The sequence below is a fragment of the Corvus kubaryi genome, unplaced genomic scaffold, assembly GCF_017639235.1.
Source record: "Corvus kubaryi isolate FWS band 111438036 unplaced genomic scaffold, C.kubaryi_AGA036_p1.0 72, whole genome shotgun sequence".
NCBI lineage: Eukaryota > Metazoa > Chordata > Aves > Passeriformes > Corvidae > Corvus > Corvus kubaryi.
Genome location: NW_024582060.1, coordinates 5,720,988 through 5,733,868, shown reverse-complemented (window position 1 = coordinate 5,733,868; position 12,881 = coordinate 5,720,988). Strand labels below are relative to the sequence as shown.

At 39.3% G+C, this 12,881-nt stretch overlaps 1 protein-coding gene across 20 annotated transcripts in view; it reads right to left on the bottom strand.

Annotated features, from left to right (window-relative positions):
- Nucleotides 1-12,881, bottom strand: part of SOX5 (SRY-box transcription factor 5) — a 609,758-nt gene that overhangs the window by 94,199 nt on the left and 502,678 nt on the right. For 17 of the 20 annotated variants that reach the window (XM_042050099.1, XM_042050094.1, XM_042050095.1 and 14 more), the window contains one exon: nt 619-742. In XM_042050099.1, coding sequence (XP_041906033.1) covers nt 619-742 — 124 coding nt within the window. The remainder of the gene's footprint in view (nt 1-618; nt 743-12,881) is intronic. The other 3 variants (XM_042050090.1, XM_042050105.1, XM_042050109.1) reach the window with 1 other exon arrangement.

The window sequence follows — 12,881 nt, the reverse complement described above, 5'->3', positions numbered from 1 at the left end:
ATGAAATCCTATAGAAGGCTTAAATAAAATTTCAAAAGAAAAATCTGGGAAATGTAGGGAACAATACAAATCTTTCAAAGATTAAAAAAGTAGGTGCTATATTTTTTAGTGTTAGGCTCTCACAAATATCCTCAGAGTTCGTGTTAGTCCATCAAACTGAAAGGCATATGCTATCTTTGATCTCTGTGCAGAACCTCCGTTGAGATTAATGTGAGTTCTGTGTGAAGGAAGAGACTAGAATAGGCCCTCAGTTCACAAATAGCAAGCAGTCTGCTTCAGGAAAAAACATGTTTTCTTACAACAATGTTGAAATTTATTGGGAAGTTTCAAGTAGCTTCTCTTCAGATGCAAGTTTGTGGTCATGAGCATGTTCACTTGTCAGAAAGACTTGTCAGAGAGAAGGCGCACCTTCTACCTCTAGTGTGAGATGTTTGGCTGTTACGTTGAAACACATTCTTCATCCCTGACAACTTTTTCTCATACTGTAACAACTAATCCTCTGTTTTACACTCAACTCAGCAAGTTAATGGCTTTGTCCTTTGGTGAGGTGTTACATACAGATTGGCATGAATTTGTGCCCTATACCTACTTCCAGCTAAAAAAATCTACAGGACTTACTGCATCCCGCCTTGTAGCTGAAACCAGGAGGAAGAAGGAATCCTTGCTGCGCAGCTGCTGCTAGGGTTCGTTGGTCTGGAGGGAATACGGGAATCATTAATGGAGGCAGCTGACCCTGGACCTGCTGAACAGGAGAGGGAAAATCAAACACAGAACTTTTCGGGGGGACAATGTCTGGTAACATGCTTTCTTTCACTTCTGATCTGAGAGGTCTGGTTTGAATACACCTCTTATATTGGGGTGTTTCAGTAGCATCAGCTGTTCAGCTTCACCTTCATTGCCAAACACTTCATATGAATTACATTAATCCAAAATAAACTGAAATATTCCACGAAGGCATATCTATATCCCACTTAAATTACTCCCCCCACAATTCATGATGACTCACTTATCTCTGACTGTAGGGTGGTACTTTCTTCTCTTCTATTGAACTGTGTAGCAGTATCTGTCTCAGACAGCAGCTTTCACCCTGACTGAGCCCAAACACAGACACCCCCTCAGAAGGAAAAGTAAGCGCACAAGCAGCACACAGCACAAGCCAGTACTATTTTTCTGCTTCTACACATGCACTTATTTGTACATGTGAAAAGAAAAAGTCTCTGGGATGTTCAGAAAGAAGGCTAAGACACTTTATTGACAAATAAAACATAGCTATGTCTGAAGTATTAGGCATTCAACTTTGCACAGCAACTGTACACAACCATGCAAGTCAGGAAGTGGAAAATATTATATTGTAACTGGATACTGCAGGGGACTTAAGACATGAAGAAATTAGTCATCAAAGCTGGAAGTGGGCCACGGCACAGTGTCTACTGCTGTTTCTTTTACCCAGTTCTGTTAATAGTTTTTAAATGCTAGAAATGGAAATTGTCTCTGTATTTCACACAGGTGAGAAACACAAAGTTTGCTGGATTAAAATGCTAAATGACTAGTCTTAATTTAAAACCCCCACTGTTTTGACCAGATCAGTCAGTAAAGAAAGACTGGCTCAGTTTTTAAGAGAGCTCATCTAGATTTTTAATGGCACTGTAAAGCTGAGGCATCGGATGTAGATATGTTTTTGAAAACTACATTTTAGTTTGTGGTCGGTAGCCTTAGGTAACTCAGAAAATTAGGGTGTCAACAGACAACCTTCTATGATGAGGGGTGCAAGAAGGTGTTACTCCCTTCATTACTGCCTGGACAGTAGAACTGGCAAAAGAGAACCTGCACCAGTCCTTGGCTGCCACTGTTCAAACTGCACCATTTGCACTTAATTTTCTTTTCATTTAATCTCCTGAAAATCCAGGATGTGTCTTGGTTTACCCAACACCATTACCAGGCATAATAGTGATACAAAATTTGGGATTACCATCCCTTTTAATTTATGCCGGGACCTGTCAACAACCCTGTGTGTGCTGACTGCGTCTTTATAGTCTGAAACAATTTTCAAGGATGGAGTTCAAGAGAACTGTTGACAGAAATTCTTGCAGTGGGAGACGAAGATTGGGACTGAAGATAGAGTAGATGTAGCTCCACTCACTGAACTAGCTTGATCCATTTTTTGTTACTTCAATATTTTCCTTTCTATTCTGATCCTGTTAATTAGAAGGCATACATATTTTCAACTGAGAAAAAAAATACATAAAATGTGATTTGTTCTCTATTCCTACTCAATTATCCTAGAGCTGTCCAATACCTGCCTTTTCTTCATGAGTTTATTTTTTATTTGCTTTGTTTGAGGTTTTGTGATTTGCTTTTTTTTTTTTTTTTAAGACAAAGACAAAGTAACTGAATTCTTTTAGAACAAAAATGAACAGCCATGTGGAATTTTTGCATAGTACTCTTCTTCGGCAAAAAGCCACATAACTTTTTTTTTAAATGGTTTCCAAGGATGAAAGTGACTTTGCCAAGCGAAGAAGCTTCAAAACAGGACTCAAAAACACTAATAGAAAGACAGATGGTTCTACTAAGTGCTTTGCTGCCAAAAAAAATGTTAAAAAAAAGTGAAAAAAATGGAGTGATGTTATTGAAGCTGACTGCAAAGTTCTCTGATGACTGCAAATACTCTTGTCCCACTGCAAGTGTTAACTCTGCCTCCAGGGCTAATATAACTAAAGCACCACACACACACAAATTGTCATTGCCAAGCCCACAATGTAGCACAAGTCTGCACTTGATTCCAAGTGACTGCCAAACACATGAGCAAAACACCACACTGAAAAATTCCCATTTAGGAAAACATTTACCAGGAAAATGCCCTTTCTTCCTAAATCTGACCGCTGCATTTCATTTTTTTTCAAATTGCTGCTCCTCTTTAACTCACCAAGGGGCCTTATAGCCCTTAATTTCAAATGACACAACCCCGGCTGCATTAAGGAGGTAAAAAGTATAGAGTGATGAGGATGGTTTGCATGGATATAGAAATAACGCAGTCAAAACAGTGTGGTTTTCATTCCAGGATGGAATGTATGTAGCAGCACTCAGCTACACTTCATTTTCTCCTAAACACAAATAAATGCAAACATTAGTTTATTTTAATCCGATTACCTGACACAATATCATACAAATTATGGACTCTTCATTTTTATGGCTCATTTAACTACTACATCTTAACTCTTTTTATGTTTATTATTATTATTAACTGGAATTGCTAGGATACAACTGTTTCAAGTGGCATAGAATACAGGCCCTCCTTCTGAGTTTTACATCAAAGGTGTTTTCCTTTTTTTTTTTCTTTCCAAGGTATTACTACATCAGTTAAATCTCTCAAATGCTTTTTTTAGAGCTTACCTACCTTCCAATGTTTTCTGGATTGCAACTTCTTGATACCACATTTCTAATTTGAATATAATGGATTGAAAATCAGAGCTATTTTCCAGGTCCTTCAATTTGTTCTGCTAATGGCCATATGCCCACAAAAAGAAATACCTCTTCAACAACCTAATAATTCATACAGCTGTCAAGATTCTCCACTGGCCAGGCTCTCTATGTGATTACCTCTTCTCACTTGTGATATCCTAAAAGAGAAAACTGTATTTTAAATCCTCACAAAAGTTCCAATTTAGTGATTTAGTGAGCTATAGTTTCACCTTGTAACTTCTTACATACTTTATGATGTTAGTCTGGATGATACAGATACAATCTTCCAAGGCCCTGTTTTTTCATACTGTTGCCACTGTGTCAACCAATCACACAGTTCCCTGATTTTTCTTTTAATTTGAATGCTACATTAACTAGACTATTCTTGTTGTGCATGAAGATCTGCAGGGGTATGGTATGCACAGAAAAGGCACATAAAGCACATAACAAAGAAAGGGACCAAATGTCATGAGAGCCAAAATATTCTATAGCATCAATTCTCTAGTCAAGGAATTCAAACTTTCAAATCTCTGACAAAGTTATTTGGAACAAGAGGCAAGCCCATGTTACAGTGAAAGAAGCACTACTTGCCATTTAGCTTATGAGAAATAACACCCCTTAAGGAAATAACACCCCTTAAAGTCAAGGTTCTTTCATCCATAATGAGGACAGTAAATCATCTTCTGTAATGGCAATGTATTTTAGGACCATGAGAAACTCCAACCAAATGTAACCTAGAGCCAAAACCAAACCCAGGTGTGTTGGTTTTGCTTGTCCTGGTTTTTGGTAGCAGGGGGCCACAGAGGTGGCTTCTGTGAGAAGCTGCTGGAAGCTTCCACCATGTCTGGCAGAGCCAAATCCTGATGGCTCTGAAGATGGACATGCTGCTGGCCAGGGATGGGCCAGTTAGAGATCGTGGTAACACCTCTGGGATAAGATATTTAAGAAGAAAATCAAAACAAAGTGGGCACAGTTTTTACTAGCCAGAGAAGAGGAGGAGGTGAGAACATGTGAGGGAAACAACATGGGGACACCAAGGTCAGTGAAGAAGGAGGGGGAGGAGGTGCTCCAGGCGCCGGAGCTGAGATGCCTCTGCAGGCCGTGGTGATGACCATGGTGAAGCAGCTGTGCCCCTGCAGCCCATGGGGATCCACGGGGGATGCAGAGATCCACTTGCAGCCCGTGGGGGAGGTGCCCATGCCAGAGCTGGTGGATGCCTGGAGGAGGCTGTGATCCAGTGGGAGACCCGGTGGAGAGAGGGGGCCCTGCTCCTCCTTGGAGGACTGCACCCTGTGGAAGAGTAGCCCATGCCCCAGCAGTTTTGGGAGGACTGTGTGCCTGTGGGAGGGACTCACATTGCAGCAGTTTTGGAGGACTGCTGCTTGTGAGATTGGAACCATGCTGGAGAAGTTCACGGAGAACTGTCTCCTGTGGGAAGGGACCCCATGGTGCAGCAGGGGAAGGACTCCTCTCCCTGAGCAGCGGAAGAAAACCTTGGGTGATGAACTGACCAAAACGCCCATGCCCTGTCTCCCTGTGCTCTCAGTGGGACGGAGGGAGGGGTTGGGGGAAAAAAAGGTATTTTGAGGGGCTTATTTTACTTCTCATTATCCTCCTCTGACTTTGTTAGTAATAAATTCACTTTGTACTTCTAAGTTGAGCCTGTTTTGCCCTCGGAGTCTTCTCTCCAAGCCCTTAACTCATGAACCCTTCATTTAATTTTTTTTCTCTCCTCTGCCCAGGTGCAGCAGGGAAGGGTGAGTGAGTGGCTACGGTGGGTGCATGGTGTTTGGCCAGTGTCAAACCATGACACCAGGAAACCGTCACAGTTGCCACTGAAAATCCAAAAAAGAGACCACACCTAAAGAACTTAATGCAAAAACCAATATGAGCACATGACAAGCAACTAATAGTAAACTACTGTTCAAGTGGGAAGCTGAGCCACCCAGAGTTGCCTGCAGAGATTTTTGATTTTGAAAAGTGCCTCAATGTATCTTTATTTGTTTCAGTGCCTTTGAAAAATCTGCCCCTAAATGGCTTACCATATCAAAGGGAATTTGTTGTCAAACTTGGAACCAATTCAAGCTGCTGAAGCCGGGGCCAGCATCTTCACAAATCTGTGCATGTCCTTTATGACTTGACCATAACAAATCCAACCACACAAAGACATTGCATTCAACATAGTCACAGTTAATATTTCCAGGATTCTCAGCTTCATTATAATTGTAGTATTTCCACCTAAATTGTGCTCTCCTACCTACTTTTAGGAACATACTATGGTTACCACACCTACCTAAGCACCAAGCAGTATGTTTTTAACAGTTACCCCTACTGTTTGTTACTAGCTCCTGCTGCGACTTACACAAATTTAGATTGCAAACACTTCACACCTACAGTTCTATTTTCTGTTAAAAGTTATGTGTGCTTTGGGTCACTAAGTGAATAGATACACAGGGAAAATAGTTTAAAGAAACATAAGGATTGCAAAGTTAGACATTTGTGGCTTAGGAAATGCCAGAATCAGGGAAGCATGCATGACATTATTTTGGTCCTTTATGCCCCTGCATCCAGACAGAATCTTTAAAGTTCAGTTTCCCTTCGAACACGACTCTTGCTTAATCTAGAAGGCTTATACCATTTCTCAAGTAACATAAATCCATACTTTCGGCAAATCTAAGCCTCTAAAATAGCAGTTGCCATTAGTTGTATCTATTTTCTCTTCATACACTTCCACCAATTTCACTTCTGCAGTTGCTCATTACATGTTTATTAGCATCAACTTTTATGTAAGTTTTCCTCTCTCCAAGGTAAATATCTCAAAGCATTTCCCAGCATCCATATATACAACATTTTCCACTGAGGGGCAAATACTGCTCATGCACCCACCTCTAGCTCTTCAGAAGCAATTCTATTCATTTTGGTGAGACTGGTGATGGATAACGAATTACTCAGTGCGGGGAAGAATAGCTGCTAAAAACAACACTCTCTTCTCTACAACCTGACAAACCTCTGAACAGTACTTGACTCTTGAACTTTTCAGAAGATGCCCTTCAGAAGCTGCATGAGCATCTTTGCTGAAATGGACTCTTATGTGGCTTCTTCATGCAGAAGTGTGGCTAATTTTTATTTTCATTGGAGTTATTCTCAGCTGCCTCAAATAAGTTCAGATTTTACATTCCTAGAACAGTGGACGCACATGAATGATTTGATTAACTTCAAACTGTTGTATGAATATCTTCTTGCTTGTGACTTGTAAGCATCTCTTCTACCTTATAGGAAAGAATGCAATGCACATTTCACATGCTGCAACATAAATCTGTCCTTCAAAAATGACATGTTTAATTGCATTGGTCCCCCTTCCTCCAGAAACACTTGGCTCTCAGTGACACACACTCTGCTGAAGGACTAGATTCTTTAATTAGCACGTGTTGGCCCTCTTTCTCTCTACCTCACCCCCCTCCCCATGTCTATCTTAAGGGAAATAAAAATATATGTCCTCATATAACTACAATCTGCTATTTTCCCTTTCAGTGATGTTTAAAATAAGAAAAGAAAATGTTTTTCTCTTTCTCTTCTCTGTATCAGTTCCCTAAATTGACATAAGCATGTCCTGAACCTATACAGCAGGAAGCCCTGCCTATCCAGGTTATGGAATGATCCCTCTTCCTACTGAGTTTGAGGTGCCTTTTTATGGGGTGCTTACTGAATGTTCAGGATGCAAAGCAGAAGGTGGATGGCATGAAGTAGAGAGGCATTTTTTCTTCCTAATCACCACCTGTAAACTCTTCTGCAGTGGATGATTTGGGCTCTAAATATTATTCTTCCCTTTGCTGTGTATGAAGCTTACACAATTCATACCAGTACTTACCAAAATATACCCTGTCCAAACATCTCAGTTCACTCAGCAGTTCTCACTGTTCTCAAAACTGTTTGCAAACAGTGATACTGCTGGCAGAAAACATGCTTTCATAGTGGTGATCTTTTAAGGAGAATAAACGAGGGTATTTAGGGAGACACCTCCATCACCCACCACACACACCTAACACATCCTCCCCATTACAACTCCACTAGCATAGGACAGTTTTATTTGGAGTGATGGTGTGGAAAAAATGATTAGTTTGATAGAATATGGAGACAATCCCTAACAGGTAATAGTATGTATGCAACGTAGCTCATTGAAAACACAAGGAACAAACTTTCAGGAAAACTGAAATGCATTTCAGGGAAATACATAAGCATTTTTTATTTTAAAAAAGCAAGGCTTTTCAGGCTGGAAACTTTCCACCTTTGCTCAGTCCTGCAAGAGAACCCCGGTTCACTACCAGCATTCCTCTCAAATTCATCTCATCATTAAGTCTGTAAATGAACACACATTTAGCCTTTTAAACTAAAGTGCAGCAAAGTGCCTTAAACAGCCAAATAATACAGACAGTAGCTGTTTGCATAATGAACAGCTTGTTGATAACTTCCTTCCGAGGCCTTCCTCCTCCAGTTCATTCCACAGAACAAAACGCAATGTTGAGAGACAAACCTCCAGCAGCACTTTGCAGGACAGAAGCCAAAAGGACCTTTCACATTAAGGAACAACCCTTGGACACTTCCAAAGGAAAAAGGCAGTGTTACTTGTTCATTTCTGTAACTAAAATAAAGAGCTTCAAAACATTTTTTTTTAATATTTGATTTAGTATAGAAAAAACATAGAGAGGAGGAAAACCAGTAAGATGACTTTTTTGCATTTGGGATGAGGTTTAACAAGTATTCATGCTTGTGCAATGTAGCATGTAAGTTACCTACAGGGCAATTTGCCACAAAGGTATTGGAACCAACAGCCTAACCGAAGAGAACACCTGAAATAAAAAGAACATACACTGTAACTCATTTCAATAGGCAGCTGTTTTAAGACAAAAGCCTAAGAGTTCACACAGGAAGGGCTGCTCCAGACCATACAACACCCCAGTGAGTGGGGCTCTCTGGAAAAATCAGGACTTTCAGAGCAAGCAACTGTAATTCAGGTAACAGCTACACTGGAAGACTCAAGTGCACTCTCAAAAGAACCCTTTCTAATCCAAGCTCAAGAGAAACACTAAAAATAATTTCCTCTTTCATTTTTATAGGAGAAAAAGATTCATTGTTTGGTTGATTGAGCTACTTGTTTCATGAAGAGCTTGAAGTTAGCAAATGGGCTTTTGAGGTAAGATGACCACAGTTTTGGCCAAACTGACTTACTTCACCTTACTTAATATTCACACAAACACTGTGTTTCTCATGGCATAGCTTCCAAGCACCCGAGCACCTTGTTCCAATGTTAGTACCCTTCCTAGAAGAATAAACCAGGACTGTAAGGGAAATCTGCTACAAACTTTTGGCTGTCAAAACTGCTGATTTATATGCTGTATTGTCCTCTATTTGCATTTTTGTTGGCTACCAGCAACTTACTCCTAAGTACAACTGTTATATAGCAAGAGTTAATCTGCAAAGTCACTTCCTTCAAAGTGGAAAATCTCTGAACTTCCATTAATGCCTGATGCTACCTTGCAGTGTATGACAGAGCACAGAGTTTCCATATGCCTGGCTAATGCTTTTCCCAATGAGGTCTGGACTAGTGCTGATCGCTCCAGCAGTAATCTATCCAGTGAAACATTTGTCAGGGAAAAGAAAACAGGTGTGAGGTTTCCTGATGCGACTTAAAAGACAGCATGCAAGATAATTCCTTGAGCAGCACGTGTACTCTTTTCTACAGTTAGCTGATCTATGATAGATGGGTTCAGTTATTCAAAATATAATGAACTATGGGTTTATTTGTACATGCCAGAAAGAATCAGGGATAAAAAGCAATAAACTTCCCTTGTCACTGTTCATAGCAGCCTTTCAGAAGTCATCTCTATACTTGTTCCTTCTGATTTTCTACACTCTGTTTAAAAGGACTGAAGTGGCTGAGTTTTGCTGTGTGTATGTTAACCCAGCTCTCTTTCTTTTCAGAGTCACTTCTTTGGTGACCCAGTGCTCTCATTTTAACAGATCCAAAGTTTCTGTGCAACAGCATCATGGCTTGCTGTCAAAAGAGCTCCAGAAAGTAGGTCTGGTAGGAAGCACTGCTGCAGAGGAAGCAGGGAGAAGCAAACAGGGCAGTTTTGCTAACAGGAGATGTTTCTATTTGAGGATGTCTGAGTGGTCAAGAGAGGTGTGCAGAATCAAGGAGACTTTTCCTGTAGGAGCACAGGTTTTTTCAAGGTTGACGCTGCAAATCTTAAAATGATAAATCAATAGCTAGTCTATAAAAACAAGTAGGAATGGCTCAGAACTGGCATGGGATTTAGAGAGGGGGAGAAGAGGAAGAGGAATCATCCAAAAATTACTTTTCAAGAACTTCCATGAATGTTGGAAGTCAACAGATTCAGTTGCAAATAAGGAAATTAATAAGTAAATGAATAGGAAATAAACTCTAGTGTTACATGCCATCACAGGCAGGAAGCCTGGCTATTTTCTGACAGATAAGCTTTGTGACCTAGGAGAAATGCTCCACTTTGCTATCTTTTCAGCGCTTCTGAGGAGCTTTAGGTTCATCCTGACACCAAAGTATTGTTGTAAATGTTTTCGTGCAAAGGATGCAAACAGGACCATAGAATACTCAGCTATAAAACTGCCCAAAAAGGTTTTCAGGTTGAGAATGCAGCTTAGGTAATTTATTCTAAGTAATTTTCTAAAATAATTTCTAAATTGTTTCTAAATATTTTCTAAATTTATTCTAACCATGGTTCTTACTCCTGTGTAGACTGAAGTAATGCAGCTTTTGTGGAGTGAGCCTATTCACAAAACATTTCTTCAGTGCATTTTCCTGAAAAGATCAAGAAATGGATGGCAAGAGAAAGGCTGACACCATTACACTTAATAAAGTGGTATTTTTTGTCATTTGAAGTTATTCTGAAGCATCTGTCATAAGGCCAGCTGCTAAACGTCCCCCTTTACCCCTTTGTTGATTTTTCCATAATATATTCAAACACCAGTAACTAATCATTTTGATGTATAAATTGCAGTGGTATTTTTCCTGTTCCAAAACCCCAAATTCTTAAACTGAAGCAGGGAGAACAGTTCAAATTAGGAAACCATTGCACTCAAGATGGTGTAGAGATGATGGCCAGTTCCATGATCTCATTTTTGACACAATGTTAAGGGTATTCTTTCAAACAAACCCCTAAGGTTTCAAGATATATTTTTCACTCAGTATCTCTTTGACAAATAGAATATCATTAATTAAAAAAAAATGCAGCACCTTCAGTGTGTAGGTGACGGGGAAGAAATAGGGGTTATTTAATATCATGCAGTGGGCAGAAATTCAAAACCCATTTGGCTGCAATGCTATAAACAAACAAGAAAGTCTTATCAAAGTCATCCAGTTAAAATCATACCATCTAGAAAAAAAGAGAAAAAATAGACTTAAGGGACTAAAAAAAAAAAAAAAAAAGTCATTACCTCCTCTTGTTTTAAATTGAAAGATTGAGACATAGTTAATAAAACTGTATACAATCTAATGCACTAAAGGGAAAAAAACATCCTTCATGGTTTGATCAGTGTAGGCTCTTGCAGAACTGGCTCTGCTCATATAATCTTAGACTAAAATCCACTGACGAAACACTTTGAATGACCCTTCTTTTCTCCCCAACTTTATTATTATTAAATCAGATACATGTTTCAGTGTAAGTGTGGTCTCCAGTGACATCAGTTTCAGAGCACAAGTAGTTACAACAGCTCGTCATTCTTTTCTGAAGACAATATATTATTATTATTATCATTATCACTATTACTATTGTATATTGAGTTTTATTGCTTTCTATAAGATCTTAAAAACCCTTGCATGATGAACAAATGGCCAGGAAAACTCTGACCACATGTTATTAGAAATCCTCGCAGCAAACACAGCTTTAGTATTGGATAGCCTCTAATTACTGCCCAGGGAAATGCATAATAAAGACCTCTTTTCAATCTCTCAGCTGTTCAGACTTGTTTCTGACTGTCCCTTCTGCCAGTGGAATTGTTCCTCTAGGAGAGTTCAGGTTTACCATCAAAAGTTTGATTTCAAAAGCAAAATGGATTCAAGTTGCAGAAGAAATACTATTCAAACAGATACATCACCACTCTTCCATTCATGTCCTGATGCTTTTTGTACCCTTGTTACCAAAATCCTCATAAAAAAAATGTTCTTTGCAAGTTTTGTTTGGGAACATTTTTTGAATAGGACTGAAGACAGTCTCTAATTTTGTGCCTACAATTTAGTGACAGCAATACAGTAAAAGCACAATTAACTGTAGATAGAGTGATAAAGTTTAGACATCTCATCATCTGATTTCTGTGTACAGTCAGGTAAGCAGCTAGCCAAATTCTTCAGCTTTTTACTCCACTGAATTGTAGGTACAAATATTTTGATTGCCCAAAACATTTTATCTTTTTTCCTTTGCTGTCACCTTCAGTTCTTGCTTGTCTTCCTCCACCTCTTTTATTATTAAAAATATGAGGAAAACCACGAAAAGGAAAAAGAAGAAAAAAAAGAAGACTATATGCAATTGTTTTTTTGGCACTTGCAGATAGAGACCATGCAATGGAGAAGAAAATTGTCTACCTCATAAGGGCACCTATCATCATAAATCAGTTTTTAATCTTCCTGGTGGATTACAGCAATCAGATAAACATTTGCTGCCTGCCTCCCCTTGATATTGCTGCTTGAATGGCCTTGACCCAAGATGTGGTTGGGTGTGGCAGCCCTACCTGCCTTACAATCCCAGACAATTCCTGATGGGTGTGCAGAAGGGGCAAACAGAACAGCATTCACAGAGCACAACATATGCATAACGTATGAAAAGCAGGATCTCACTAGAGGGGGAAAAGTACAACATAATGAAAATGAATAATCTTTGGGTATTTTCTTCCTAGTCTGAAGTAGTTCTTGAATGTGCAATTTTTTTTTCTGGCTTGACTGCCTTTAAATATATACATACCATACTCCTAGACGAATTTTTAAGCCACTATAGGTATTAGAGGACATTTACATGTGATTTGCATTTTTTTTCCTCTCCCTGTGGTTTTGGTAAGTCTTCCAAACCTAATGACTGTTCTTTTGGCCAGCAACATAAATGCTGTAATCACACAATTATTGTGCTGGGAACAGTTTAATTCAGCATTTTGTTCTCAACCACAGAACAATTACTCAACAATTTTGGTTAACCATACTAGCTCACTGCCTGGAGAGGAAGCAGAATATTCACAAAATCTATTGTCTTACATAAAGGCAGTGAGCAGATTCTTATCTATTATAACTTTCCAGCATCTCTTTGAGGTATTTCCACATACTCCCCATTAATGAAAATAAATTATTAGCAGCACACTATATTAGCATATTCATCTCTACCTGTTGAGTGCTTTTAATTGTG